This window comes from Astyanax mexicanus, chromosome 12 (genome assembly GCF_023375975.1).
Source record: "Astyanax mexicanus isolate ESR-SI-001 chromosome 12, AstMex3_surface, whole genome shotgun sequence".
In the NCBI taxonomy this organism is placed as follows: domain Eukaryota; kingdom Metazoa; phylum Chordata; class Actinopteri; order Characiformes; family Acestrorhamphidae; genus Astyanax; species Astyanax mexicanus.
In genome coordinates, this window is record NC_064419.1 from 50,373,534 (window position 1) to 50,399,907 (window position 26,374).

Below are 26,374 nucleotides of genomic sequence, written 5' to 3' on the forward strand. Positions count from 1 at the left end.
CCCGTCCTCATCTGGGGTGTGCTCATGGTTACCATCGGGATGTGTGGCCGCGGGTCTTCTGGGCTCCTAATGGGCTGTGGATGGTCTGGGTCCACTGGGTTCTTCCCTATCTGCCTCTGGATCGCAGGGGCATGGTGGCGGTTTCTTGCCTCCATTGTGGTAGGCATTTCATGACATAATCCGTAACACATGACATATTTTTGCAAAAAACAATAGAATAGAAGTAACTGTGCGTGTGTGTGTATGTATTTATGTGTATGTATTAATATGTATGTATATTTATGTATGTGTGTATATGTATAAGCATATGTATAGTTAGATATGTGAGTATGTGTATATATGTATGTTTGTTTATTTTATGTTTATTTTATTTTATTATTATTATTTTTTGTTTGTTTGTTTGTTTTTTGTTTAGTTTTTTTTTTTTTTTTCTCTTTTCTTTTTCTTCTTCTTGTACCCCCCTCCTGTACCTCACACTCCGATCCTTCCAACCCTGAACTCCCACAACTATATCCACACAAAATATATATATATATAAAAAATAAAATAATAATAATAATAATAATAATAATAATAAAAAATAAAATATATAAATAAATAAATAAAAATAAAGTATTAATTGTCCTCCGAAGAGGGGGGGGTGGTGGTTGGGCCAAAAACAAACAAAAAAAAAAGAGAATGATGAGCAAGAGACACTCTGATTGGTTTATTATTATACGTTACGCCCAAAATTAATTAAACACACCCATGATTAATTAAGATAATTAGAATTAGTGCATGACTTTTACTGTGCTTTTCAAGCAGAGCAAGATGTACTTTTCCCATCGTTATAATAGAAAAGATACACTGACGCCCTAAATCAAGCTGTCTAGGTTGTCTAATGACCAGCACAACTAATTATTACAACTAAGTACAACATTTCTCCTGATTTTATCAAAATACTGATGATTTATGTTGAGGAATCATTTTTAGAAATTGTTTTAAAAAATGCTTCTCTGTCCCAAATATGTTTGGAAAGTGTTTTGGGGCTGAAATGCTGTAATAGATGTTTATTAATAACTGAAATTAATTTGTGCAGATAACACATGCATTATCTCAGGTTTATACCAACTGCAATCAAATAAAATCCAAAGTAAACATTAGGAACATTACATTTTTATTTTATTTGCATTTCTCTCTACTATTTACTCCCATATTCTTCTGATCTGGATTTTATTTTGTATATATATATATACTCCTACTGACAGTACAAAGAATAATAATTAAAAAACTCAGAATAAAGTGTAGAAGTGTCAGGGTTTAGCCACCAGGTGGTGAACAACTCATAAAAACTCAGTACTCAATTCAGTACTGGTGACTAATGATCAACATACAGTAGAGGCTAAGTACTAACTTATTAATAATAATAATAATTGTGATAATTGTGATTATTATTTTTGTGTTTATTTCCTGCAGGTAGTGGATTAAGAATAAAGCGAGAGTGTAATAAAAAAGCGAATGCGCTGTGTGAACCTCTGGCTGGGTATTATTGTACAGATCTTCAGGAAAACAACTGCAGAAAAGCCAGGAAACACTCCACGTGCCTTCCTGGACAATTTATCTACCAAAACGGTGAGTCTGAACAGCTATAGAGAATCTGCAGCAGAATAAAACTGCAGTGTTTCTTCTGTTTCCTTTAATCTTTATTGGATTGCAGACAATATAAACCCAATATATTTCATGTTTTAATATTCACTGCCTGTCAAAAGTTTTAGAACAATCTCTATTTACTTCACTTTATTTTTGCCTTTTGAGCTCTTCAGGTCCAGACTGTAACTGGAAATGGTACAAAATACAGTGCACCAGAAAATGCTGCATTAAACTGCCAGGACCTTTAACCCTTAACAAGCCAATTTACTGCCTGATATTACATCCCTAAATCTTGAGGATTTCTATTTAAGCATTTAATAAAAAGCTTTAATGTTTGATAAGAAACATTACTGATAATCATAACTGTAATTTTAATAGAAATATAAAAACATTTAAAACAAATATTTATGTAAGTCTGCTAATGTTAAGATATAATGAATAAAATCATAAAATTGGCTCATTCATGAACTTTATTTTATAATCCGTATTTTCCTGAATACAAATCAAACAGTTCATCTCCTCCAAACCTTTAGTTTCATTGTGTTTGTTTAGTTTTTACGTTTTTATTTTTAAACCTGCAGAATTTGGGTTTGATTCCTGATTGATTGTTACTGATCTGGAATTACTGTATTAAGTGGAGTAGAGAGAAAACGAACAGGCAGCTTCTCCAAGTGTCCTGTAGGAGATTTAAAAATATAAATAATTTATTTTACTGCAGGAAAAAAGGGGTTTTGTATCACCTACACCTGTAGCCCGAATACGGGACAAGGTATTTTAAGGGGTTAAAGAAAAGACATTAATAAACAATTTGTTAATAAACAAAATAAAAAACACTATATAGTATTGTTAAAAAAACATGGGGTGAACTTTATCAAACAGTTTTTTGTTTAATAAAAAACTGAGTTTTGGAAACTAAAATATCCAAGATAGCAAAACTCCAGAAATGTACCTGAACACACCTGATTTCCAGATCACCACGCCCATCAGTGTAGATATATTCAGAAGATCTGCTGCTGTTTAACGGCTCAGGAATTTGGCATTTTCTTGTATTTTCCTTATTTTGTCGAAGGTTAACAGAAGTTTTATGTTTGTTTTTGTGTATTTTTAGGGACTGAGCTTGCAGATAACGTATGCCAGGACTGCCCAGAGTCTACATACTCAAACAGCTCTTTAACATTCTGCAGACCCCACACACAGTGAGTGCAGTGTATATTATATATGTGCCTTATCGTAACATTAGGGCTGCCACAAACGATTATTTTTATAGTCGACTAATCACCGATTATTTTTTATGATTAGTCGACTAATCGGATCATACGTTAATTGAATATAAAACACAGTTTATCACAATAGAATGCAGCTGCTATTATACAACCAACATTAGATTTCAGCTATATGCTAACTAAAAATAAAAACAATTAAAATCATAGTTCATTAAACCTTTAATGAAATATGCAGCTTGTTGTAACAGACAATTATTTTACTGTTTAGCATAAAGTGTAAACAACTGTGTAAAATAAGGATAAGGCACTGGCATTTATGAAACATCTCAACTGTGAGGTTGTTTGAACTATTATGAAAAAAAAGTATATTAATAAAAAATGCCTCTCTGTCCAGATATTGTGTACATTACCGTACACAGGGCAGCGGTCTGCACAGATCTGATTGGCAGAGGAGAGCGTTTGGTGATTTTACACCACACATGACTGATCTGTGAGTTTACTGCACCGAAAAGCACTGAAAACAGAAGCCACTGTCAGAATGAAATCCTTCTCTGTAGTTTATCGGTTTGGGACGGCATTTGTGACAACGTCTGGGTCCGGATCCGGATCGCGGTCCGCCTATTAGTGACCTCTGTTTTAAAGCTATCAAGATGAGTAAGTTAAGTACTAAGTTAACGCTCTGTTTACGCTAATTTTAGCAGCTACATAGCAATTTAGCTTCTTCGTCATTTAATCAGCCACAACATGCCTCCTTTTCAGGTGCTCGTGCATCGCGGTTGTGCTGCCGAGGAAGGAAAGTTCTTCATTGCAGATATTGCATTGCACGCGTTTCACTTTTATTTTCTTGGTGATCCCACACTTTTGAGTTCTGTAGCGGGGTAGCCATGAAACCAGAGCCTGTCTGTATAATGTCCTGAGATGTCGTCCACTACCTACCCCGGTTTCCACTACTGCGCATGTGCGTCCAGGACAGAAAGGCAGTCGCAGCAGTTTGGAGAGAAAAACAAAGAAAAAAAAAACGACTAATCGACTATTAAATTAGTCGTCGACTATTTTAATAGTCGACATAATCGTGACTAGTCGACTAATTGTGGCAGCCCTACGTAACATAAACAATAATACTGTATTTTTATCATTTTGAACTGAAAGTGATAGTTTTAGTGATTTTTCCAAACCAAAAGTATAAAGAGCCACATGTCAGCCTGTATAACTAAACCACACGAATACACTTTAAATAAAAGTCTTGACTATTATTTGCCGTAAATAAAAAAAAAACTAATTAATATATAAACATGTATAAGTTTAAATTTAACAGATGTGTTAAATGTTATGTCGTATCTATCACCTGACTGTTCTCACAGCTCAAGGCCGAGCATTAGAATAAATCTATAACTGTACAAACATCAAGTAATACACATCTAAAATAAAGCGTTTAAATAAAAATAAGCCATTAGGAGGCTTTTAGTTCCTACAGTTGTGATAGTTGTAGTTTTTTAAGCTTTAAGGGCATGTTATTGTTGATGTTTAGTGTTTATATATGCAGCACTAAATATTCTGCACATTAGTATTGTTATAAATTTTAATTGTTATTAATTTTTTACAGATTTCTTGTTTCTGCAGTATGGAGTTTAAAAGTTGTAATAAGTATTCAGATCTGCATTTTGTATATTATTCAGTTCTTTTATTACATGAACTTGAATAAACAAATTATCGATACAATATGACAATTCATCACAATACGATAAAATGTTGATGTATTGTCCAGCTCTACAGGGGTTGTAGAATGAATCTGAAACACCTGTCATCATTTTAGTGTGGGATTTTAGGTTTCATGTCTAAATTGGAGCAGCCTGGTGTTCAATCTTCATTAATTGCACATTGCACCAGTAAGAGCAGAGTGTGAAGGTTCAATTAGCAGGGTAAGAGCACAGTTCTGCTCTAAATATTACAATGCACACAACATTATGGGGGACAAACCAGAGTTCAAAAGAGGACAAATTGTTGGTGCACGTCTTGCTGGAGCATCTGTGACCAAGACAGCAAGTCTTTGTGATGCATCAAGAGCCACGGTATCCAGGGTAATGTCAGCATACCACCAAGAAGCACCAACCACATCCAACAGGATTAACTGTGGATGCTGTAAGAGGAAGCTGTTTGAAAGGGATGTTCGGGTGCTAACCCGGATTGTATCCAAATAACATAAAACCACGGCTGATCAAATCACGCAGAATTCAATGTGCACCTCAACTCTCCTGTTTCCACCAGAACTGTCCGTCACCACAATCAATTACTGTGCTCTAAAACCAGGTGTTTCAGTTTCATTCTCCAACACCTGTATATAGTACTTTATATTTTTATTTCATATCGCTAAGTATATAATTACTCTTAGATATCATATTATTATTTTATATTTTATATCTCCCACCCGGCTGTGTATGCTGTGTAAATGCCGGGTTCTGGATCTGATTAATATAATAATAATCTGTATTTTTCTGTTTACAGCTGTGAGTTGATGGGGATGATAACGGTCTCAGTGGGAACGAAGACTGCAGATTCTAAATGCAGTAATCTACGCTCTCGTCTTTACTCCATAATCTTTATATCAGGATTATTAATATTATCTGTGGCTTTAATCATCATTTGTACAGTAAGAAGAAGAAGAACTGAAGATGAACAGAGATATAAATCACCCTCACAGTGTGAACAGGGGAATAGATCACTCCCACAGTGTGAACAGAGTGATCCGGAGAGAGTGAACGACCCTGTCCAATCAGGACAGAGCTCAGGGATTTATGTGTCTACAGGGGGCAATATTAACATTACATCAACCAATGTACAGATCAATATTTGTCATTCTCCGTGTTCAGTTACTCAGAGTGCTGAATGTCTGAAACCTCAGTTTTAGATTTTGTTTTTATCTGTTCAGACTTAGCTTTTATGGTTAGAGGAGGAATCAATAACATGAAAGCCAGAGAGCTGTGAGGAAACAATCGTTTCGAGTGTCCTGAAGAGGAAAGTCGTCACTGGTGTATTAAGTCACAGATGTTAAACTGGTAGATCAAGGAAAACCACAGCAGTTGATAAACAGAAACATTGTGATTTCTGTAAAGAAATCATTAAAACTACTGTTGGTGACATCAGCTACAACCTCCAGAGAACAATAGTGAAGATATCACCATCTACTGCTCACAGAAAACTTCATGAACTGAAGAACTGAGGCTTCACCAGCAGCTTTGGGACTCCAGAGAACCACAGTGATTCACTATTATTCACTAATGGAAAAAAAAACATGGAACACTGGTGAACCTTCCCAGGAGTGACCGGCCGACCGAACAAAATTACTCCAAAAGGGCATGAAGAACTCATCCAGGAGATCCCAAAAGAACCAGAACAACATTTAAAGAACTGCAGGATCTCACTCGCCTCAGTTAAGATCAGTGTTAATGATTCAATAATAAGAATAAAGAGACTGGGTGAAAAGTGACTTTTTCATGTCACTGTGTATATACATGTACATATGTATATACGTATACATGTATATATAAATATATGTGTACATAACTTATTGATAACTTATCCTACCACTGCATAAACACTGTACATTTTACACAAAAACACACAAATTCAGCATTTTTGTTAGGGTGTTTACACACCAGAAATATTTATTCCTGTTAACCACACCCATGATTAATTAAGAGAATAAGTCCATGCCTTTTGTGTTGCATTTGAGATGCACAAGTTGTACTTTTCCTGTTGTTATGATAGCAAAGACACACTGACACGCTCTAAAACAAACTGCGTGGAGCCCAGAAGAGGAAGTTCTCAGAAGTGGTTCTTTTAGAATGAGAATGTGATCTGATCCAACCCGACTGCTCTGCAGGATTAAACTGAACTGTTTTCTTACCAACCCAGGAATATTTCCCACATTATTAATACTAAAACATTATGTCTTAAACCCTTAAATACCTTGTCTCGTATTCAGGCTACAGGTGTAGGTGATACAAAACCCTTTTTCTCTGGAGTAAAATAAATTATTTATATTCTGAAAATTTGAGGTTTTAAATCTCCTACAGGACACTTGGTGAAGCTGGCAGTTTTCTCTCTACTGCACTTAATGTAATAATTCCACATCAGTACAATCAATCAGGAATCAACCCAAATTCTGCAGGATTGAAAATAAAGACGTAAAAATTAAACAAACATATCAAAACTAAAGGTTTGGAAGAGATAAACTGTTTAATTTGTATTCATGAAAATATTGATTATAAAATGATGTTCAGGAAAGAGACAATTTTATGATTTTATTCATTATATTTTGACATTAGCAGATTTACTTAAATATTTTTTTCTATTTTCTATTACAATTACAATTATGATTTGCAATAATGCTCTTTGACAAATTCCCATAAACACACTCCTAAACCTTGTGCAAAGCCTTCCCAGAAGAGTTGAAGCTGTTATAGCTGTAAAGGGTGGAACCACATCATATTAAACCCTATGGAATTAAAAACATAAGTCATATGGCTGGATGCTACATGTGTAAAGTGCTAATCATGATAATGTCTGGAACTGATTCTCCAATCGTTTTTTGAGAGTTCATATGTGAAAATGGCTCTAGACCGAAGGACTTGAACCTTTTTTCTGTGTGATCCCATTTTTAGGGTTTAAAATATCCCTGCTCTCCAACTCGACATTCCCACTTCCAATTCTACCCTCTTAATCAGACCTGGGCTTTGTTGGTAAATTACAGGATAAAGGAAATCTGTGACTCGCGCTGTCCGCACCCAAAACCTGAGTGCGCGTCTAAACGGTGTATTACGGTATCCGCGGACGCAGGCACGCGCTTCTCCTGCAGAGACTTAAAATGAAACAGAAACGAGTTTTATAGCTAAATAAACACAATTAAACCATATCTAATCATACAATATACACCAGAAACACAACTATGTATCTATAAAAGAGTGTAACATTTAAGAAATGTTTGGACTGCTATAAAATAAGCAAATTGTAATCAAATGATACCACAAAGTCTTGAAGAACATAATTATTAGTTAATTGTATTAATTATGTATGTTTCCAGTAATAATACTGAACAATGAGACGATTTAGGAGTATAAAACATCACACTATAATGAACACAGAACAAACATACAAATGCATTTCTTGCAAAAGTGATTTTTGAAAACCTTTTTTTTCTGTAAAGTTGTGTAGCTGATAGTGCTGCTAGTAAACTCTTAATGTTGCACATTCAAAACATTATTAAATAAATGTTCTTTAAATATAATTATTATATTATGTGCATTTCCAATGCATCACTGTTATGTTTCATTTACTGTTCTTATTAGGTTAAAGTGATGCTGGTCTTTGAAAAACGTGCTATTTTATGTCAGGTTTTATATATTTATATATATATATATATAAACACACACAAATGAAAGTGTTGATCATGAAATAATTCTTTATGTATTTAATCAGTATGAATGCAGTTCTGCAGGTTTACGCAGTTTAGCTATAGGTGAGGTTGGGTACGGAATCCTGTCCTGCTGGTTTTTAGCATCTTAGGACTGTAAGCAACAAACATTCCACACACACACACACTATAAACACACACACACACACACACACTATACACACACACACACACACACACTATACACACACAGTTCCGCTCAGCGTTTTATCAGTTACTGTAAAAATGCAGAAGATTCGTCTACATAAACACATCACACCCAAACTCAAAACCTCCCTGTGTCACATCCAATCACTTACACATACATTACTACTGCTTACATACACAACCCTACACAACCCTGCATCGGCTTACCTTACATATCTTTTATCTGTTATATCTAATTTATAGGTATATGTTTCAATTTATAGGTTTATATTTGAGTAAAATGAACATTGTTGTTTTATTCTATAAACTACAGACAACATTTCTCCCAAATTACAAATAAAAATATTCTCATTTAGAGCATTTATTTACAGAAAATGAGAAATGACTGAAATAACAAAAAAGATGCAGAGCTTTCAGACCTCAAATAATGCAAAGAAAACAAGTTCATATTCATAAAGTTTTAAGAGTTCAGAAATAATCAATATCTGGTGGAATAACCCTGGTTGGTTTTTAATCACAGTTTTAATTTCATGCATCTTGGCATCATGTTCTCCTCCACCAGTCTTACACACTGCTTTTGGATAACTTTATGCTGCTTTACTTCTGGTGCAAAAAAATCTAGCAATTCAGCTTGGTTTAAGGACTTAAAATTACATCTTACATCAACATGATCACACATTCTGAGTCTTTTAACAGGGTTCAGGTCTGGAGGTTGACCATCAACTTATTTAAATGTCAGTCAGCAACCGCAGGATGACATCAAGTGACCTACAAAAAGAATGGTAGCAGCTGGGGTGAAGTGCATGGAAAGAACAGTTCAGAACAAGCTCTTAGAGGCGGGACTCACTAGAAAAAGAATCTTCTTTAATGAAAAGCAAAGAAAAGTCAGACTGAAGTTTGTAAAAGATCATAAGAATTGGACTATAGAGGACTGAAGTAAAATCATCATGATCTGGAGATGCTTCAGCAGGGCTGGAATTGGACTGTTTGGTCTTTGTGAATGATGCATGAATCAAACCACATACAAGATCATCCTGGAAGAAAAATTACTTCCTTCTCTGTCCAGCAGGACAATGTTCAATTCCACACAGCTAGATCAAACCAAACTGAACTGCTTGAATTTTTGCACCAGGAGTAAAGCAGCATAAAGTTATCCAAAAGCAGTGTGTAAGACTGGTGGAGGAGAACATGATGCCAAGATGCATAAAAAAAACTGTGATTAAAAACCAGAATTATTCCACCAAATATTGATTATTTCTGAACTCTTAAAACTTTATGAATATGAACTTGTTTTCTTTGCATTATTTGAGGTCTGAAAGTTCTGCATCTTTTTTTTGTTATTTCAGTCATTTCTCATTTTCTGTAAATAAATGCTCTAAATGAGAATATTTTTATTTGGAATTTGGGAGAAATGTTGTCTGTAGTTTATAGAATAAAACAACAATGTTCATTTTACTCAAACATAAACCTATAAATAGTAAAATCAGAGAAACTGATTCAGAAACTGAAGTGATTTCTTCATTTTTTACAGAGCTGTACTTACATGTTTTTATCTTCATTATTCTTGTGATTGTACGTGTGCTTGTTTTTTTATGTATTGTACTTTCTGTTTATGGCTGTGTTGTTAAGCGCTTAGAGTTTTTTAGGAAAGGCGCTATATTAATAAACATGCCCCCTCTGATTAAGTTATGAATATTCATGAGCTCCACTTTCTTAGATAAAAAGAGAAAGTTCAGGTGAGACTGCACCTGTTCCATCACTCTGATCAGAGTATTATCTGCACTTTATCTCTCTCTATTTGGGTCCTTAATGTTTTATTTGTAGAATTTGAGGAGCTTTTTGGTGATTCTGGAGAAGATTTAAAAAGGTAAGAACTTTATCATTTTTTATAGTAAACAAACAACATCTATACAAGATTTTAAAATGCATCTGAAGAATTATTATTGTAAACTTTATATCAACTATATTATTGTTCATATATTTAAAATGATTTCTCTGGATTAACTTGCTTAAATTACTTTGATTTTATAAATTGATTTTATATTTTAATTTATAGCTACATTAATTTTGATTATATTATATATATATTTATTATAATAATTTCAGGGTTTTTAAAATTATTTTTCAGTTTTTTTTTTTGCTTTGATTACTAATCTCAATTTCATGTTATTATTTTAATACATTATTTTAGTACTATATGCATTTTTATTTGACCTGAATATTGATTTGAATATTTATTTATAATTATTTTATAGACATACCATTTTTATTATTTTATGTGACCTTACTCTGTGTTATGCTGGTATTTAGTTGTGTAATGGAGATAATATTAGTATTATATTTCTGCATTATTGTGGATTGAATACGCAGGTAGACAGATACCGGAGCAGCGAAGCAGAAATGAATTTACCTGGTTTATTATTATTATTATTATTATTATTATTATTATTATTATTATTATTATTATTATTAGCAATATTGCATCAGGCTTTTCTTTGTTTCATAATAATGATGTTTTCTATTTTACTGATTTTTTTTTTCTGTGGGACAATGCAAATGTCATGGGACACCAAACTAGTTTCTGTTTCATGATATTTGGCATGTCAGTGTATATTAACTTCGTATCAGCCTACATTTTTAATATATTGGAGATATCTTGCATTACTGGACAGCCATGATAAGCACAAAATATTTAATGTAATCTAAATTTTAGTACTTGTTTTTTTATAATTATGAATATTATAAAGAATAATTTTAAGGTATACTGTATTTGAGAGTGTGATTTTATTAAATGTTTATTTTCAGTTTCTCCTGCAGGAACACAGAGCAGCAGTGGGACGAGTGAAGTGATTTTTCTTTACTGCAGTAAACAGACAGTAACTGCAGGGTGAAGATGATGTTCAGTATGAAGATTTTTGTATATTTTGCCGTTTTCTCTCTGGGTTTTGAGCTCTGCTTTAGCAAGTGCAACCAGTCCGAATATGAAATGGGTGGAGGATGCTGTTCTAAGTGTAATGCTGGTAAGATCCGTCAGTGAATTGGGATGTAAAGAAAGCTATTTCTATAAACTACAGACAACATTTCTCCCAAACAAATAGAAATATTGTCTACCTGACCTGTCTACACGTCTTCATAAGATGTTTAGAAGTGTTTCTCCAATATATATCATGGCACGGTTATGTTTTGGAAATTCAAACTTTTTGGAGAGATGTCCATCAAGTTGTTATAAAATGCTATATATATGTCTGGCCAAAAAAAGCATTTTACTGCTGTGTATATCTCCTAATGTTCCCTCACTCAATATGTGGTTGACACAGGTATTTAACCTTCTTCCTTTGGAGAAATTCACTTTTAAAATTCACAAAACAGACACCAAACATGCTGTAAAATCTGGTCTTCGGTCTGGAAAACATTAGACGTTCTGTGATTCTTCCTTGTGTATCATGTCTGTCTTGCATTCTATTTTATCTTTATTTTTCCCAATTTTAATATTATTCGTATTAACCATTTTGTTACTTTCTTTATTTTACACCTTATCGTATATCTAAGTTTACATACTATGTTAACCTCCTTTTGATACTGATGTGGCGAGAGATTTTAAATTTGTTTTAATATATATATATATTTTTTTAAATATCATCATTTAGAGCATTTATTTGCAGAAAATGAGAAATGGCTGAAATAACAAAAAAAAAAGATGCAGAGCTTTCAGACCTCAAATAATACAAATAAAACAAGTTCATATTCATAAAGTTTTAAGAGTTCAGAAATAATCAATATTTGGTGGAATAATCCTGGTTTTTAATCACAGTTTTATTTCATGCATCTTGGCATGAAAATTGTGATCATATGTGTATGAAAGCAGAAGAGTAATTACTTTTGGCAAAAGTGTGTATCATGTGAAACAAGTGAAAGTGAAAATATTTAAATCTTCAGTCACAAGTTTAACAACATTCTTGAGGAGCCAAGATATAAAAATAAAATTGGAACAAAATGGATGAGAGTTATTTCATGACTAACCAACAGACATAGTTAAAAAATGCAGTGCAATTTAACACATTTATTTAAGTTTTAATGAGATAAAAGGCACGTGTGTGACTTTAATTGGGATGAAAAATGAAAATTTAATTTATAATATTTTCTCATTTTCTCCCCAATTTACTCAGCCAATTACCCAACCCACTCATTAAGACTTATCACCCCCTATCACTAGTGATGCTCCAACACCAGGAGGGTTAAGAAGACCAGCACACGCCTCCTCCGGCACATGTGAAGTCAGACTCCGCCTCTTTTTGAGCTGCTGCTGATGCTGTAGCATTACCGAGCAGCATCACAGCACTAACGCTCGGAGGAAAGCGCAGCGACTCGGTTCTGATACATCAGCTCACAGACGCAGCCTTGTGCTGATCCACATCACCCTAGGAGTGATGAGGGGAAAGAGAGAGCGCCATCTACTGTACTGTACCCACCCAGAGAGATAGCGATGAACGTCTGACTGTTGGCGTCTGTCTAGGTTGTATTCAGTCAGTGGAGCTCCTGTGTTTTCTGTTACCAAGATAAACAAGATAAAACTCCAGAAATGTACCTGAACACACCTCATTTCCAGAACACCACGCCCATCAGTGTCGATATATTCAGAAGATCTGCTGCTGTTTAAACTAAACAAAATGCAAATCCTAAATTAAATATTAACCCATATATATAACTCTGTAATTAATTCTATAATAATTCTGGGTGTGTTTTTTAGGAACCCATGTTCAAAAGCACTGCAGTGAAAAAACCACCACTTCCTGTGCTCCATGTCCTGAATCCACCTACACTGCTGAACCCAACGGCCTCCTGCAGTGCAACGCATGTTCAGTGTGTGACCCGGGTATTTATATATATATTATATATGTTCTTAATGGCTTTATTTTTTATACTTAGTATAAAAGTAGTTTTTAAACCAGTACTTTTGTAATTTACACTTTTACTTAAAGATTAAAAAGCTTGAGTTGATTCTTCTTCAACTTCTGCAGAAGTATTTTATTAAACTCCAGTATCTATACTTCTACCTGACCCTAACCCTAATCCTTTACTGGTAAGATGATTTATGTGATGAATAATTAATTTACTGTGTTTTTGATCTGCAGCTCTGGGTTTGCGAGTAAATAAGACCTGCACTCAGTCCTCAGACACAGTGTGTGAACCACAAGAGGGATTCTACTGTACTGCTTACAGATCAGGAGGCTGCATACAAGCAGCTGAACACACCAAATGTAGCCCTGGAGAATACATAAAGCAGCCCGGTTAGTGTAGAGTATCTGTGTAAACTGATAAACTTCCCTCAGACAACCTTTAACTACTGTTCTATAGATGACTAGGCTGAAACAGTGACTCAGCAAAGTTTATATTATATCATATTATATCATGCTATATAATAATATATTATATTAAATTATATTATATTAACAGGAACAGCAGCTGAAGATACTTATTGTGTTGAATGTGGTGATGGTTTTTACTCAGACGGCACATTTAGAAGCTGCAGGCTACATTCATGGTAAGTAATGTGTTATATATTTTCACTGGAAAATTTTAAATCAGCTTTAATTTCAGATAAAAGATAAAAGGTGTGTTTATTTGTGTATTTTTCGATATACGCTACCATGCCAAATGTTGTATAGATTATTAAGGACAATGTGGTTTCAGAAATAATTGCATTCAATTACCGTATTTTTCGCACTATAAACTGCATTTAAAATTCTTTAATTTTCCCAAAAATCATCATCAGAGCTGCTTATAATCCGGTGCTCCTTATGTATGAATTCTATCAGTCAGGTATTAAAGAGCAGTAAAGACACTCCACTGAAGTACAGAGTTATACAGGAGTTTCAGTAAAGTTCTCCAGCACTAAGGCTGAAGCAGTATTAGCATTAGCTGCTAACCACAGCGCTAAGCGCTAACTCTTTCACCATTCAGAGGTTTACTGTGTTAAAACAAGCTACATGGGATGAACCGCTAGCTAATATCACCCTGGTTTACCAGAACACTCAGGATTCCTCAGGTAACCGCTAGCAGTTAGCCGCTAATGCTAATGCTAATGCTTCAGGCTTACTGCTGGAAAAATCTGTAAATCTAATCTTACTGTAAATAAACTGAAGCTCTTTACTCACCCAAATAAACAGCTTTCAGGAGAGAAATCTGTGTAGAATAACATCCAGCACTCGTTTAACTTTAAAAGAAAGTCTTACTTTTATAACAGTTATTTTTGTTTACTTAACTTAGCTTTATTTAGCTTAGTTAGCTACTCCCCTCCATCACCTGCTGAATTATAAGTTCCTTATAATGTCTGTTAAAATGCACCTTACAGTCAGTCCAGCACGCCTTATAGTGCGAAAAATACGGTATATTATTTTTATTTTAGGACTATTTTATTTCTCTACAATTTAAATATAATTACATGAAATTGCACTTTCTCTTTTTTCTCTCTTTTTTAATAATTAAGATTAAATTAATAATTAAAGATTAAAGATTAAAGATAGAATACACACACATTTTAACTCATTAAAACACACCTTTTTAAACAGTCAGCATACTGATTCATTTATAATAATGGGCTCTCCTTGTTAAGTGTACACAATTAGTGCCTACTTTGAAGAATGTAAAATATTAAATTTATTCTGCTTTGTTTAATAATTTTTTGATTTGTAAATCATTCCATATGTTTTACTTCATAGTTTGGATGAGTTTAGTATTAATTTCCAGTACAAAACATTTTAAAATAATGAGAAACACTGAATTTATGATGTGTCTGAATTTGTGGCTGGTACTGTATATATATATATATATATATATATATATATATATATATATATATATATATACTGTATATATATTGTTGTTTTTTACTGTAACAGGTGTGAGGCTTCGGGACTTACAGAGGTACAGCCAGGAACTCATCAGTCTGATGTTGTGTGTGAGTTTAAACTCTCTTATGTAGCGAAGGTCGGATTGTCTGCGGGAATGCCTATGGCAGTTTTAGTCGTAGTGGGAGTAGTGGTGTTGGTTCTGTGTTGTAACAAGAAGAGCAAGACTGTTCAGCCCACAGGTATGTAACAGCTATCATATATATATACACTACTGTACGAGTTCGTGTAACGATTAGCAGTTTTATTTTCTGACTGAATCAAGCTAAATTCGAAAATATTAAACTGGGTATAAAACTTCATCACTTTTTACATTCAGTAGAGTGAAGAAGAAATTAGTTTTTATCTAATTTTTCAATGATCTAATTTTTTATTTCAGCCTTTTACAAATAGAATTACAAGAAAATTGATTTTCAGATTTGTCCATTTTTGTGTCTGGTAACACAAATCTGATGGAATAATCCATCACCAAAATCTGAAAAAAAAAAAAGATTCATTTTCTCTTATTTTTCCTGAATTTCTGGTTGTGAGGGGACGAGGTTAAAAAAAAATAAAATTGAAAAAATCGATTTAAACTTGTTTCTTGTACACTGCACTACATTTTAAAAAATAATAATTTAATAATGAGCTTTTACATCCAATTTTCTATTGGCATTTAGCACTAAACAGTCAGAAAATGAAGTTAATAAATGTTACACTGACTTTAACGCTCAATACATATCCCTTATACTTTTATATCATAATTTTAACATTGCTTATTTTTTATTTTTTTAAGTCCATAGGGTTAGGGAGGAGCCAAGACAGGTAAGCGTTATTTTGGTTTATATAAAGCTGTGTTTTTCTTTTTATATAAATTCTCTGTGTTTGGCTGCTGGGCTGAATGGTTATTATTGCTGTATGATTAACCCGGTTTAGAAACAGGAAGTGCATGGTTTAACAACCTGTTCGGTAATTGGATCAGTCAGAAAGAGGGCTCGCTTTCTATTCTATATATTCTACAACAGATTTTAATATTCATTAATCTTACATTATTGCAGTAAACGGCTCAGAGCTCTCACTCTTCTGATCTTTCTCATGCATGTGACTGTATACAGATAAAAGCATTCTTTTTATCATGCACAACAGATTTAACAGCATTAAATAAACATTTAGGAGGGAACAATCCAGGGAGAAACATGGCTGAAATTATGATTTATTGCTTATTTATTGCAGAGGGTGTGAGCTCAGTTAGGAGAAACACATGATTGGACAATAATTCAGTAAAGTTAAAATTTCTAATCAAATCTATGCAATGAACAAACACGTTTTTATAAGGCGATAAAACAATGTTTTAATGTTTCTAACTCTGCACTTTTTTTTAAAGTATTCCACTTTTTCATCAGGGTATTTTATTCATTTTATTACCTTTTCTTTTGTCTCTTTCTGTGTGCAAAGGTGTGGTTCAGACATGTCGCCATAAAAATGAACATTAGTAAAGTTCATGGGGATGATGCTCCGCCCAGCAGTGAGAAGTGCTGAGTATCAGTGTACAGGACTGCTGCTACATGTATTCTGTAGGTAAGACTGATTCTTAAATCTTCTCAGTCTAGAGATGCTCCATCTAGTGATCTCTCACCAAGAGGTGCTCTACCCAAACGTAGCCTCTAAGAGTTTTATATAGAGCATGCTGCGCCCTCTTGTGGTAAGACTGAGTATCCAATCAGACTGCACCTGTAATAATTTACATATCTGCCTGCATGCAAGTGTTATATTATTTTGTTGGATCTAAATATGAATTATAATTTCTGTTTTTTTTTTTTTCACAGATCTGAATCTACACAGCAGTTATCGTCCAGTAACCCTCTTTCTGCACTGAAAACATACTCACTTTACATTTATAATCACGATCATCATGATTTTATATTTACTGATTTATAATTCCTCATATAGTATTTACAAATCATCATTTAATCAAATTTAATCACCTTTTTTAATCTACTTGGTTAAATTGAAAAGCAAAAACTATTTACAGCTCTGGAAAAAAAATGAAGGTCGCACTTCAGTTTCTGAATCAGTTTCTCTGATTTTGCTATTTATAGGTTTATGTTTGAATAAAATGAACATTGTTGTTTTATTCTATAAACTACAGACAACATTTCTCCTAAATTCCAAATAAAAATATTCTCATTTAGAGCATTTATTTACAGAAAATGAGAAATGACTGAAATAACAAAAAAGATGCAGAACTTTCAGACCTCAAATAATGCAAAGAAAACAAGTTCATATTCATAAAGTTTTAAGAGTTCAGAAATAATCAATATTTGGTGGAATAATCCTGGTTTTTAATCACAGTTTTTTTCATGCATCTCGGCATCATGTTCTCCTCCACCAGTCTTACACACTGCTTTTGGATAACTTTATGCTGCTTTACTCCTGGTGTAAAAATCAAGCAGTTCAGTTTGGTGGTTTGATGGTTTGTGATCATCCATCTTCCTCTTGATTATATTCCAGAGGTTTTTAATTTGGTAAAATCAAAGAAACTCATCATTTTTAAGTGCTCTCTTATGTTTTTTCAGAGCTGTATTTAGTGCAGTTATTTTTCTGTTATGTATAATTATGACAATTATGTAAGCAAGCTAATTTTGGCTTATTCTTGTGGTTTATTATTATTCAGGTGTTTGCAAATTGCATGGTTATTTTCTGTATCTAATAAAGCACATTTACTGATGGAACAATCACGTGACAAACATCACAAAATGCAGTTTAATGAAGTTGAAGTGGAGGTTGCTGAAATCAAAGAAATAAAAGTGCAAGAAATGCTTATGGTTTTTTTTATGGTATTTTAACAAAATTTAACTCCAGCTTGTTGGTTGTTTCTTTATTCTCAACATATTACGTGTCACAGATGAGTAGAATGGACGTAAGTGCAGAAAAAAAAGACACAGAAAGCAAACACAAGTAACGCAAATAAATAAGAAACAAGACCAAGATAAATTCTTTAACAGAGACTAAACAAAACTGAGCAAATAAGAGACTCTATAGCTGAAACAACACGGGGATCTAAGATTAAATAAACCCCACAACAGACATGAATACATGAAACACAGACGATCTAAAGCACATAAAGTACCAACAGAAGAATACAGAAATATAAAGAACCAAAAAACTCGAGATAAACTCGAGTTTATAAACACGATGAGGATGAGGAACACCTGGGGCCGGAAACAAGGGGGCGGGGTTACACACAAGACACAAGGTGACAACACAATAATGGCTAGGACAGAGACAGAACAATAATAAAGCCGTTGGGCAATTTTGTAGAAGTATAAAAGCATGGATAAGCACAGACTCTGGCGTAGGTTAATATTAGCAGCTAAATCACACTCGTCTCTCACTCCATCCTGCCTAAAAAAACATCACTTTATCCCACAAACGAGCTCAGAAACCGTCCTGAGTACAAAATCATTTATTCAGCAAGTGATAAAACTCCCTAAAACTCGATGATACGAGGAGAGCAGTAACTATAGCCCTGTTTAAATATATATTAATACTGGAGCTTGAAGGATAATATTAAAGCACACTGAACTGAATGTAAGTTATTTGTTAACTGGTGAAAGAAGGGAATTGTTTAATAGATAATGCTGTAATTCCTCTAATGGCTTAAACTATTTATTAAAACAGTTTTAAAAAGGAAGCAGTGTTTTTGGTTTATCTCTCTTTAAGGTCTATTGTTTACATTCTTTAGCTGTTTTTCTGCTGATAAAGTTTGATTATCTCATATATTGTGTTATTTTTTTGTGGAACAAATTAAATCCAATAGTAATCAACTCATCTTAATTTAAAGCCTTAATGTTTTATATGTACTCCTAAATGTACAGTAAGTCACAGACCTATATAAAAGCCCAGTAATGCAAAGAAATATATAAATAAATTATAATAATAAATACCGTGAAACTGTCAGAATCTTACAAAAAAATACCATGATATACATTTTTAGTCATACCGCCCAGCACTTGTGTGACATTACGACTTTATATCCAAAATATAAAAGACCATATTCGTGAAAAGATTTTATTTTTGTAAGCCCTATCTAGACAGGATTATTTTCTCAGGGTTTCTGGGTAATTTTCTATTTTATGGGTTTTATTTTATTCTCTGTGATTTTATTCCTGTCCAGAACGATCATGTAGGTGTTTTTCTCAGACGTCCTCTGAGAAAATTACAGGCTGAATTATCTACTGTTTTTCTCTGAACTCCGTGCTCCTCCGGTAATTTTAGTCCCGTCCGGACGCACATCTCTGAGTTTCGTCTCCTCGCCTTTAATAAAATAGATATTTGTCCACTGCTGCGCACCGTAATTACACTTTGGACGCCTCGGTTTCCACGGAGATCCACGTTAAAAACACAACAGTGAGTGGAAATGGAGGAGCTACTGAACGCTGTGATGATGTCATGTGAGCGAGAAAAACTAAAGCCCAAAAACTCACTGATCCTCCTGTTTTTACAATTGCAGTCCGGATGCAGGAGTTTTATCACTAAAGAGAACACAGAGAAACTAATCCCGTCCAGATAGAGCTATTGTCTGGTAAACCCAAGGCTCAGGTGGGGACTCTAGAGGTGTGAACACTAGAGAATGGTAAACTATTAGGTGGGTCTGTATTGTTATAAACATATAAAATGATTATTATGATTAAAATGATTATAAGTATTAAATGAAAGCATATAAACAACCAAACACTGTTTACAGAACTCTCTGAATCAGACGGTCTGTGATCACGCTGAAGAGAAGGAATAAAAATCATCCTGATCTGGTTTATCTGTTCGTTAGACCTGCAGGAGAATCAGAGCTGAGAATTCTTCATACAGTATAGATTATCAATCATCTGATCAGTTCAGATTATTGATTAACCTTCAGACTCTTCCTCTGGTCTGTTCAGTGATGTTTCAGAATCAGGATTACAGAACCTGCAGGAAACAAAAAAACAATAATTATCATTTACCATCTGATCTCAAAGATCTCAGGGTTTTAGTTTTTATGTTTTAAAACAGCTGATAGTTCCTTTAATCTGAAAGTGTAACCAAACTTTAAAATGTTCCAAGCCAAATAAATGAGCCACAAAAGAAACTGATATAACTGGTAGTGAAGGGCATTTATTTTTGGGTCGGTAGCAGTGTACTACCTGTGTCCAACTTAATAAGAGTTTAGTGGACTGGAGCGTTTCTTTTTCTCAGCAATGAGTAAAATATTTCAATTACATTTATATATATATAGAGACACTTATAAATAATATGTGTATAAAAATAAAAAAATATATACATATATTTATATAAAATGTACACAGTCACACTTCCCTGAATTCACCTTGTATGAATGTGATTAAACCCAAATAAAAAAATATATTCACTGAACAATATGGAAGAGCTCTTTAACCTTGAAAAGTATATATTTGTTTTCCAGAGAACAGTTCCTTTAAATGTTCGTGAAGTAGACAAAAAAAGGGATTGGAACAGTCCTTGAACAATTCGTACTCCGGGAGGAAAAATTGAAGGAAAAATGCAAAAAAAAAAACTATTTGGGTAGTGTTGTAGAAAAGAAAATGAAAGGTGGGCTACACCCACCTCTCGTCCGGGGTACAACTCCCCTGCGTGTTCGTTTGATAGAGAGAGTCAGACAGGTGGAGTGAAGCTGAAAGCAAACCAAGTATTTATTACAAAGCTCTGAATATTCAGGAGAACCCACACATGAAAGACCGTCTAACAGCCGTCCCAGCATAAGTTCTGACCCCCCTCTGATCTGACTCCATGTTTTATACCCCAAATGACGTGAAACCTGCTGATGAGGCGTTGTTAAAATCATCTCATGTTAGCATGCGTAATTTCACGTGTTAGTACTGAAGTTTCACGTGTCTGACCGGACCACTAGTGTTTGGCCTTGACTGCGTTCCTCCAGAACGGAACCTCATGGCACTATCTGTGTGTGTGCGTCACCCCCCTCTTTGAAGCAGAGGTTTTTTTAGGGAGGCACTCACTCACCAAAAGGCTGCTTTGATCTAATAGCCTTTTTTGTAGCAATTTAGCCCCGTACCAGTCGAATCGATGACCGTTAGTTAGGGTCATGCAGTAAACAAAATACTTCAAGCCTGAGCTACATCTCATATGTTATATGTTAATGTGTTAGTAAATGTATCATGTGGATTAATTTGTCATATAATAGAGTCTGTGTTAGTCACATGCCATATCAAACAATGTTTTACTATATGTGTAAAGAATATACTGTGATTATTGGTTAATCTTTTATATAAATGCGTGTAAAATACACTGTGAGTAATACAAATGATCAAATACAATGTGAGTATTGGTTATGCATATAGAATACAAGGTTTCACACAATAATTATGTAATTATAGATACTAAGATAAGTAATCATTATTGAAAGATATTTGTCAATACACTTACTCTTTAGTACCCAAAAAAATATATAGAAACTCAATTCAGTATACTTAAGTGATCCATGAAAGGTTTAGAGCAGATGCGGCCGTCTCACTCTCCTTCACTCTCCGTCTCACTCTCCGTCTCACTCTCTCTCTCTCAGCGTGGAAACTAGCTTGAGCACACCACCAGTCTAGCAGGAGAATCAGTAAACACGAGTTAATAATATGACGGCAGCTGGAGCTATCAGACCTCTCTCTCCCTTCGCGCCTAATAGTCTGAGCAGAGTTTAATCTTATACAGAGAACACTAAATCAATAAATACACATTAATCAAAATGAAAATACCCAAATACTGTTTTACAATAAGCATATTAAACAAACATACACTTTTAGAACTTTTAGAAAATACCTCTAGTATTTCCCTTAAAACACTTTAACTAAATGCTTATATTTAAAGCATATAAAGAGCGATATAAAGTCATTAAAATACATTTAACATTTCACTCAAAACACTTGAATTATATGCTTCTATTAAAAGCATAAACAGAGCATTTAAAGTTAACAAAACACTTAATGTGTTAACCAAAACTTCTGGAACTAAATGCTTATATTTAAAGCATATAAAAGGCATTTTTAGTAATTAAAATACACTTAATATTTTACTCAAAACATTTGAGTTGCATGCTTAAAGCATGTAGAGACCATGTAACCCACTAATACAGAGCAGATAAACTAGAGTTTCAAGCTTAAACTGAACTGAACTTCAGCAGAACTTTTAAACACATTTAGTGCATACCTGTCAAGTTTTGGACTTAAAAATAAGGGATTTTTTCCGCCGCCCCAACAGCCCAAACGAGGGGAAACATTTTTTTAAATATAAAGTATAAATATATATTTTTTATTTTATATATATATTTTTTTATTTAATAGATTTAAAATTGAAATTGAAGGGTGCACAAATTTACAAAAAGGACATGGATCAGATATATTCCATAAGTAAATAATAGTCCTAAGGGGCTACACAATTAATAATCTTTCATTAATACTTCTTTCTATCGTTCAGTCCACTCCTGATCAGTTCAGTTAATTTCAGCCCTCTCCACATTTTCTCTCTCTCTCTCCAGCTCAACCATCTCTTCTACCCCTTCTAAATAATACATTACATTACATTATAATACATTACCACAATACTTGAGATTTAAACAAATTCTAACAAACCCTAAAACTAGCCCTGAACTAATAGAGTTTGGAAATGATAGTTATTGGCTGATCAGGCACATCAGGGCAGGGCATTATATATATATATATATATATATATATATATATATATATATATATATATATATATATATATATATATGTAGATTTTTCTCAAACCCTGAATATCTATCTAGCTAATTCTAAAGTTAAGCTAACTGAGTCACAAGCTGTATTTTATTAAACACACAGTGGGTTTAATTTATGTTTTGATTCAGAGAAGAGTCTTTTTAACCAGCTATCAGAAACAATCTCATCACAGTTTACATGGTTAGTTACCTTTCTTTTAGATAAATCTCCGTATATCCAGATTAGTTTTAACGACAGCTGCTCCGACTAGCTGCCTGAACTCACAGCGAGGGGAGGGGCGGGGCTTCCCGCACACTAAACTGCGCTCCGCAAAACCAGCTAACTGATTGGCTGTTTCTCCTGAAAGGCGGGACTTTCTCCTTGAACCGGCACCACGATTGGTTAAGAGACACACAGCGGTCAGTGCATTGTCGCCTGTGGCCTATACATTTTTTTATTCAGTATAATACGGGAAATTTACGGGAAAATACTAATACGGGAGGACGGCGGGAAAGAGGAGTAAAATACGGTAGTTTCCCGGCCAAAACGGGAGACTTGACAGGTATGATTTAGTGCTATTTTTATGAAACAAATAAAACATATAAAGCTCTTCATAATTATGCACTAGGATGCCCTATAAGCGGACAATGCTCACCTAGCAGGAGAATCAGTAAACACGAGTTAATAATATGAGGGCAGCTGCAGCTATCAGACCTCTCTCTCCCTTCGCGCCTAATCGTCTGAGCCTCGTGCTCTCCTGCCTATGCATTCCTATGGGAGCTGCGTGATTTTGCTGTAAAGCAGACAGAACTGACAAAAAGTGTGCAGAGTGTGTGTGAAAACTGCTGCGGTTTTCTTAAAGGGGCAGCGCTTAATTAAGGGGCAACCTTACATTAAATGTCTAGAAAACAGCTGGGTTACAAAAGCAGGAGTATTTCTGAGTAAAAAAGGATAAAATAGCTCTTCTCTTGGTGTTTTTAAGCTTTTGCTGGTTATCTGAGCGACGCTGTGCTGCTAACAGTGCTGATAAAAGAGCTACTGTGAACATGGAGATACCAGAACAGCAAAATCAGCCCTTATCTACTGTTTTACTCTTTATTACACCAAATAAACTAAAAAAAAAACCTATTGTTTCCTCTGCTGCTGTAGGCTGGTGACATATTACACTTCTCCTGTAAATCTCAATTTATGGTTCACAATGATCCTGCTTCCCTCTAACAGTCAAACAGCTCTGTTTCTTACATCCTCAGAGAGTTCTTTACCATGAGGTTACCATGGCAATGGCACAAGTAAGCACAATTTGGACATATAATCTTAAAAATAATAATAATAATAATAATAATAATAATAATACTTATTATTATAGACATTTAATAAATTCTAAACATGAAGACAATGAAGACAAACAGAAAGAAACAAATGTCATATATACTGAATATAAGATCAAATATACAGAAAAACTAATGAGGGAACTTAATTCTGGTCTTCCCATGATCTTCAGAAGAAGCAGCTGATGTCACTTCCTGTTGTAGAATGTTCCAGATGTTTCAGATGGGGTAATGTGTTACAGTAACAGGACTACTAAAATGTTTATTTTATCTTAAATATCATGGATGTATTATGATTTTTTTAAAGCATATATGGGATTTGGAGAAACACAACAATGTAAAAAATACATCTCTGAAGGATTTTAATAAATATATTTTATGGTAAAGTTTACAGTTAGAGAGTGGGGTAACAGGTAACAAATGCTATTTCTCAGTGTTTTAAGTAGTTTTTTTATCAAAGTTTTTATTTACATATCTTACTTTTACTATTAGGTCAGTGTACACGACGCTGTGCTTAGTAATAAAATGTATTTTAAAGTCACATTTATACATGTAATGGCAGAAATGGCACCCTTTCGGTAAAATATGCCAAATATATATGAATATAAATATAATCTTACTTTATAAATGTTTCTCAGAGTTATTGTCTCTGTGATCTCCTGAGGCTGAAGTTCAGTCTGAAGTTGATCCTCCTCTGAAGAGTAAAATCGATGGTGTTCAGTCTGCAGTTAATCCTGATTTACTGTTTATTATCTACAGAAAAAGATCAGATTTACTGATCAGAACTGTAATTATTATAAATCCAGCTCAGAGTACTCAGATTATTAGATATTAAACTGGTTTTATAGATCAGATCTGAGGTTGTTTCTGATGGGCTCCAGTTCTCCAGTTTTCCGCTGTTGATCTGATTCAGCACTTCCTTCCTCCTGAGGGAAGTTTTTCCCGGATTTCTCCGGATGCAGGAGGAGCTCCACCAGAACTCACTAAAACAGACCCAGGATCAGCTCTGAGCTACAGAATAAAGAATATAATATACTATAATAGTCAACATGAGACTAATAACATCAGTACATGTTTTTAATGCGGCTGAAGATGTAATATTATAAACTGTTTTAAGAGTTTAAAAATATATATAAATTATTTTCTGATTATTTTATAGCTACAGCCTTTTGTGTTTTTACTTTACTTTGTTTCATTTGATTACATTTTTCATTTTTAATGGTATTGTTTTTTCGTGTTACTTTTATCATCTATTGTTATCAATTTTTCATTGATTACTTGCCACATTTTCTGATTACTTTTATTTTACAAATTTTATTTTAGTATTTTATAGCTACAAACTTTTTTTCATTTTATTATATTTTTTCATTTTTTAATGGTATTGATTTTTATGTTACTTTTATAATTTTGCTCGCTACATTTTCTTATATTTTTTATTTTAGTATTTTTATAGCTACAGCGTTTTTCATTTGATTACTTTTTTAATGTTTTAATGATATTGCTTTTTCATGTTACTTTTATGATTCATTTTAAAAAAAAAAACTCATATCCCACAATTCAGTGCAGCACTCTTTAGCTTCCATAGGATGTGCCAAAAGTCGTGGGATACAGTACTAGTTCCTGTCCCATGACATTTGGCATGTCAGTATATTTTGGCATGGTTAGATTTGTAAATAATGTTAAATGTTGTGATTTAATGGGAGGAAAGTGAATGTAGGTGAATGCTATACGCTGCTGTGCTAAATATATTCAGTATTGTTGAAAGTAATGGATAATCTAGATATATATGGAGAATTGAGATATACTATTGGACAGTGTTATTAATAAAATATAAATGTTATTATTTTGCTTCCAGTTTATTCATCTAAAATCTTTTTTCAGCTTTTTATCAGGAAACAGAGCGGAAGTTGGAGGAGAATGAAGTAAAATCTCT

At 33.7% G+C, this 26,374-nt stretch overlaps 1 protein-coding gene and 1 long non-coding RNA gene across 2 annotated transcripts in view; one reads left to right on the plus strand and one right to left on the minus strand.

Moving 5' to 3' along the window:
• Positions 1-17,909, plus strand: part of LOC103047456 (uncharacterized) — a 27,769-nt gene extending 9,860 nt beyond the window's left edge. The window contains exons 4-13 of the mRNA XM_049485573.1: positions 1,456-1,611; positions 2,738-2,825; positions 5,355-5,750; positions 13,200-13,342; positions 13,602-13,757; positions 13,924-14,011; positions 15,369-15,559; positions 16,153-16,181; positions 16,812-16,934; positions 17,183-17,909. Of these exons, the coding sequence (XP_049341530.1) occupies positions 1,456-1,611; positions 2,738-2,825; positions 5,355-5,750; positions 13,200-13,342; positions 13,602-13,757; positions 13,924-14,011; positions 15,369-15,559; positions 16,153-16,181; positions 16,812-16,895 (1,331 nt within the window). The 3' untranslated portion in view covers positions 16,896-16,934; positions 17,183-17,909. The remainder of the gene's footprint in view (positions 1-1,455; positions 1,612-2,737; positions 2,826-5,354; positions 5,751-13,199; positions 13,343-13,601; positions 13,758-13,923; positions 14,012-15,368; positions 15,560-16,152; positions 16,182-16,811; positions 16,935-17,182) is intronic.
• Positions 17,910-18,219: 310 nt separating this feature from the next.
• Positions 18,220-25,542, minus strand: LOC111190376 (uncharacterized). The gene is made up of 3 exons (XR_007441395.1): positions 25,062-25,542; positions 21,857-21,978; positions 18,220-20,321 (listed from the first exon to the last, which is right to left on the minus strand). It is a non-coding gene; the product is annotated as an uncharacterized LOC111190376 (long non-coding RNA).
• Positions 25,543-26,374: the final 832 nt, after the last annotated feature.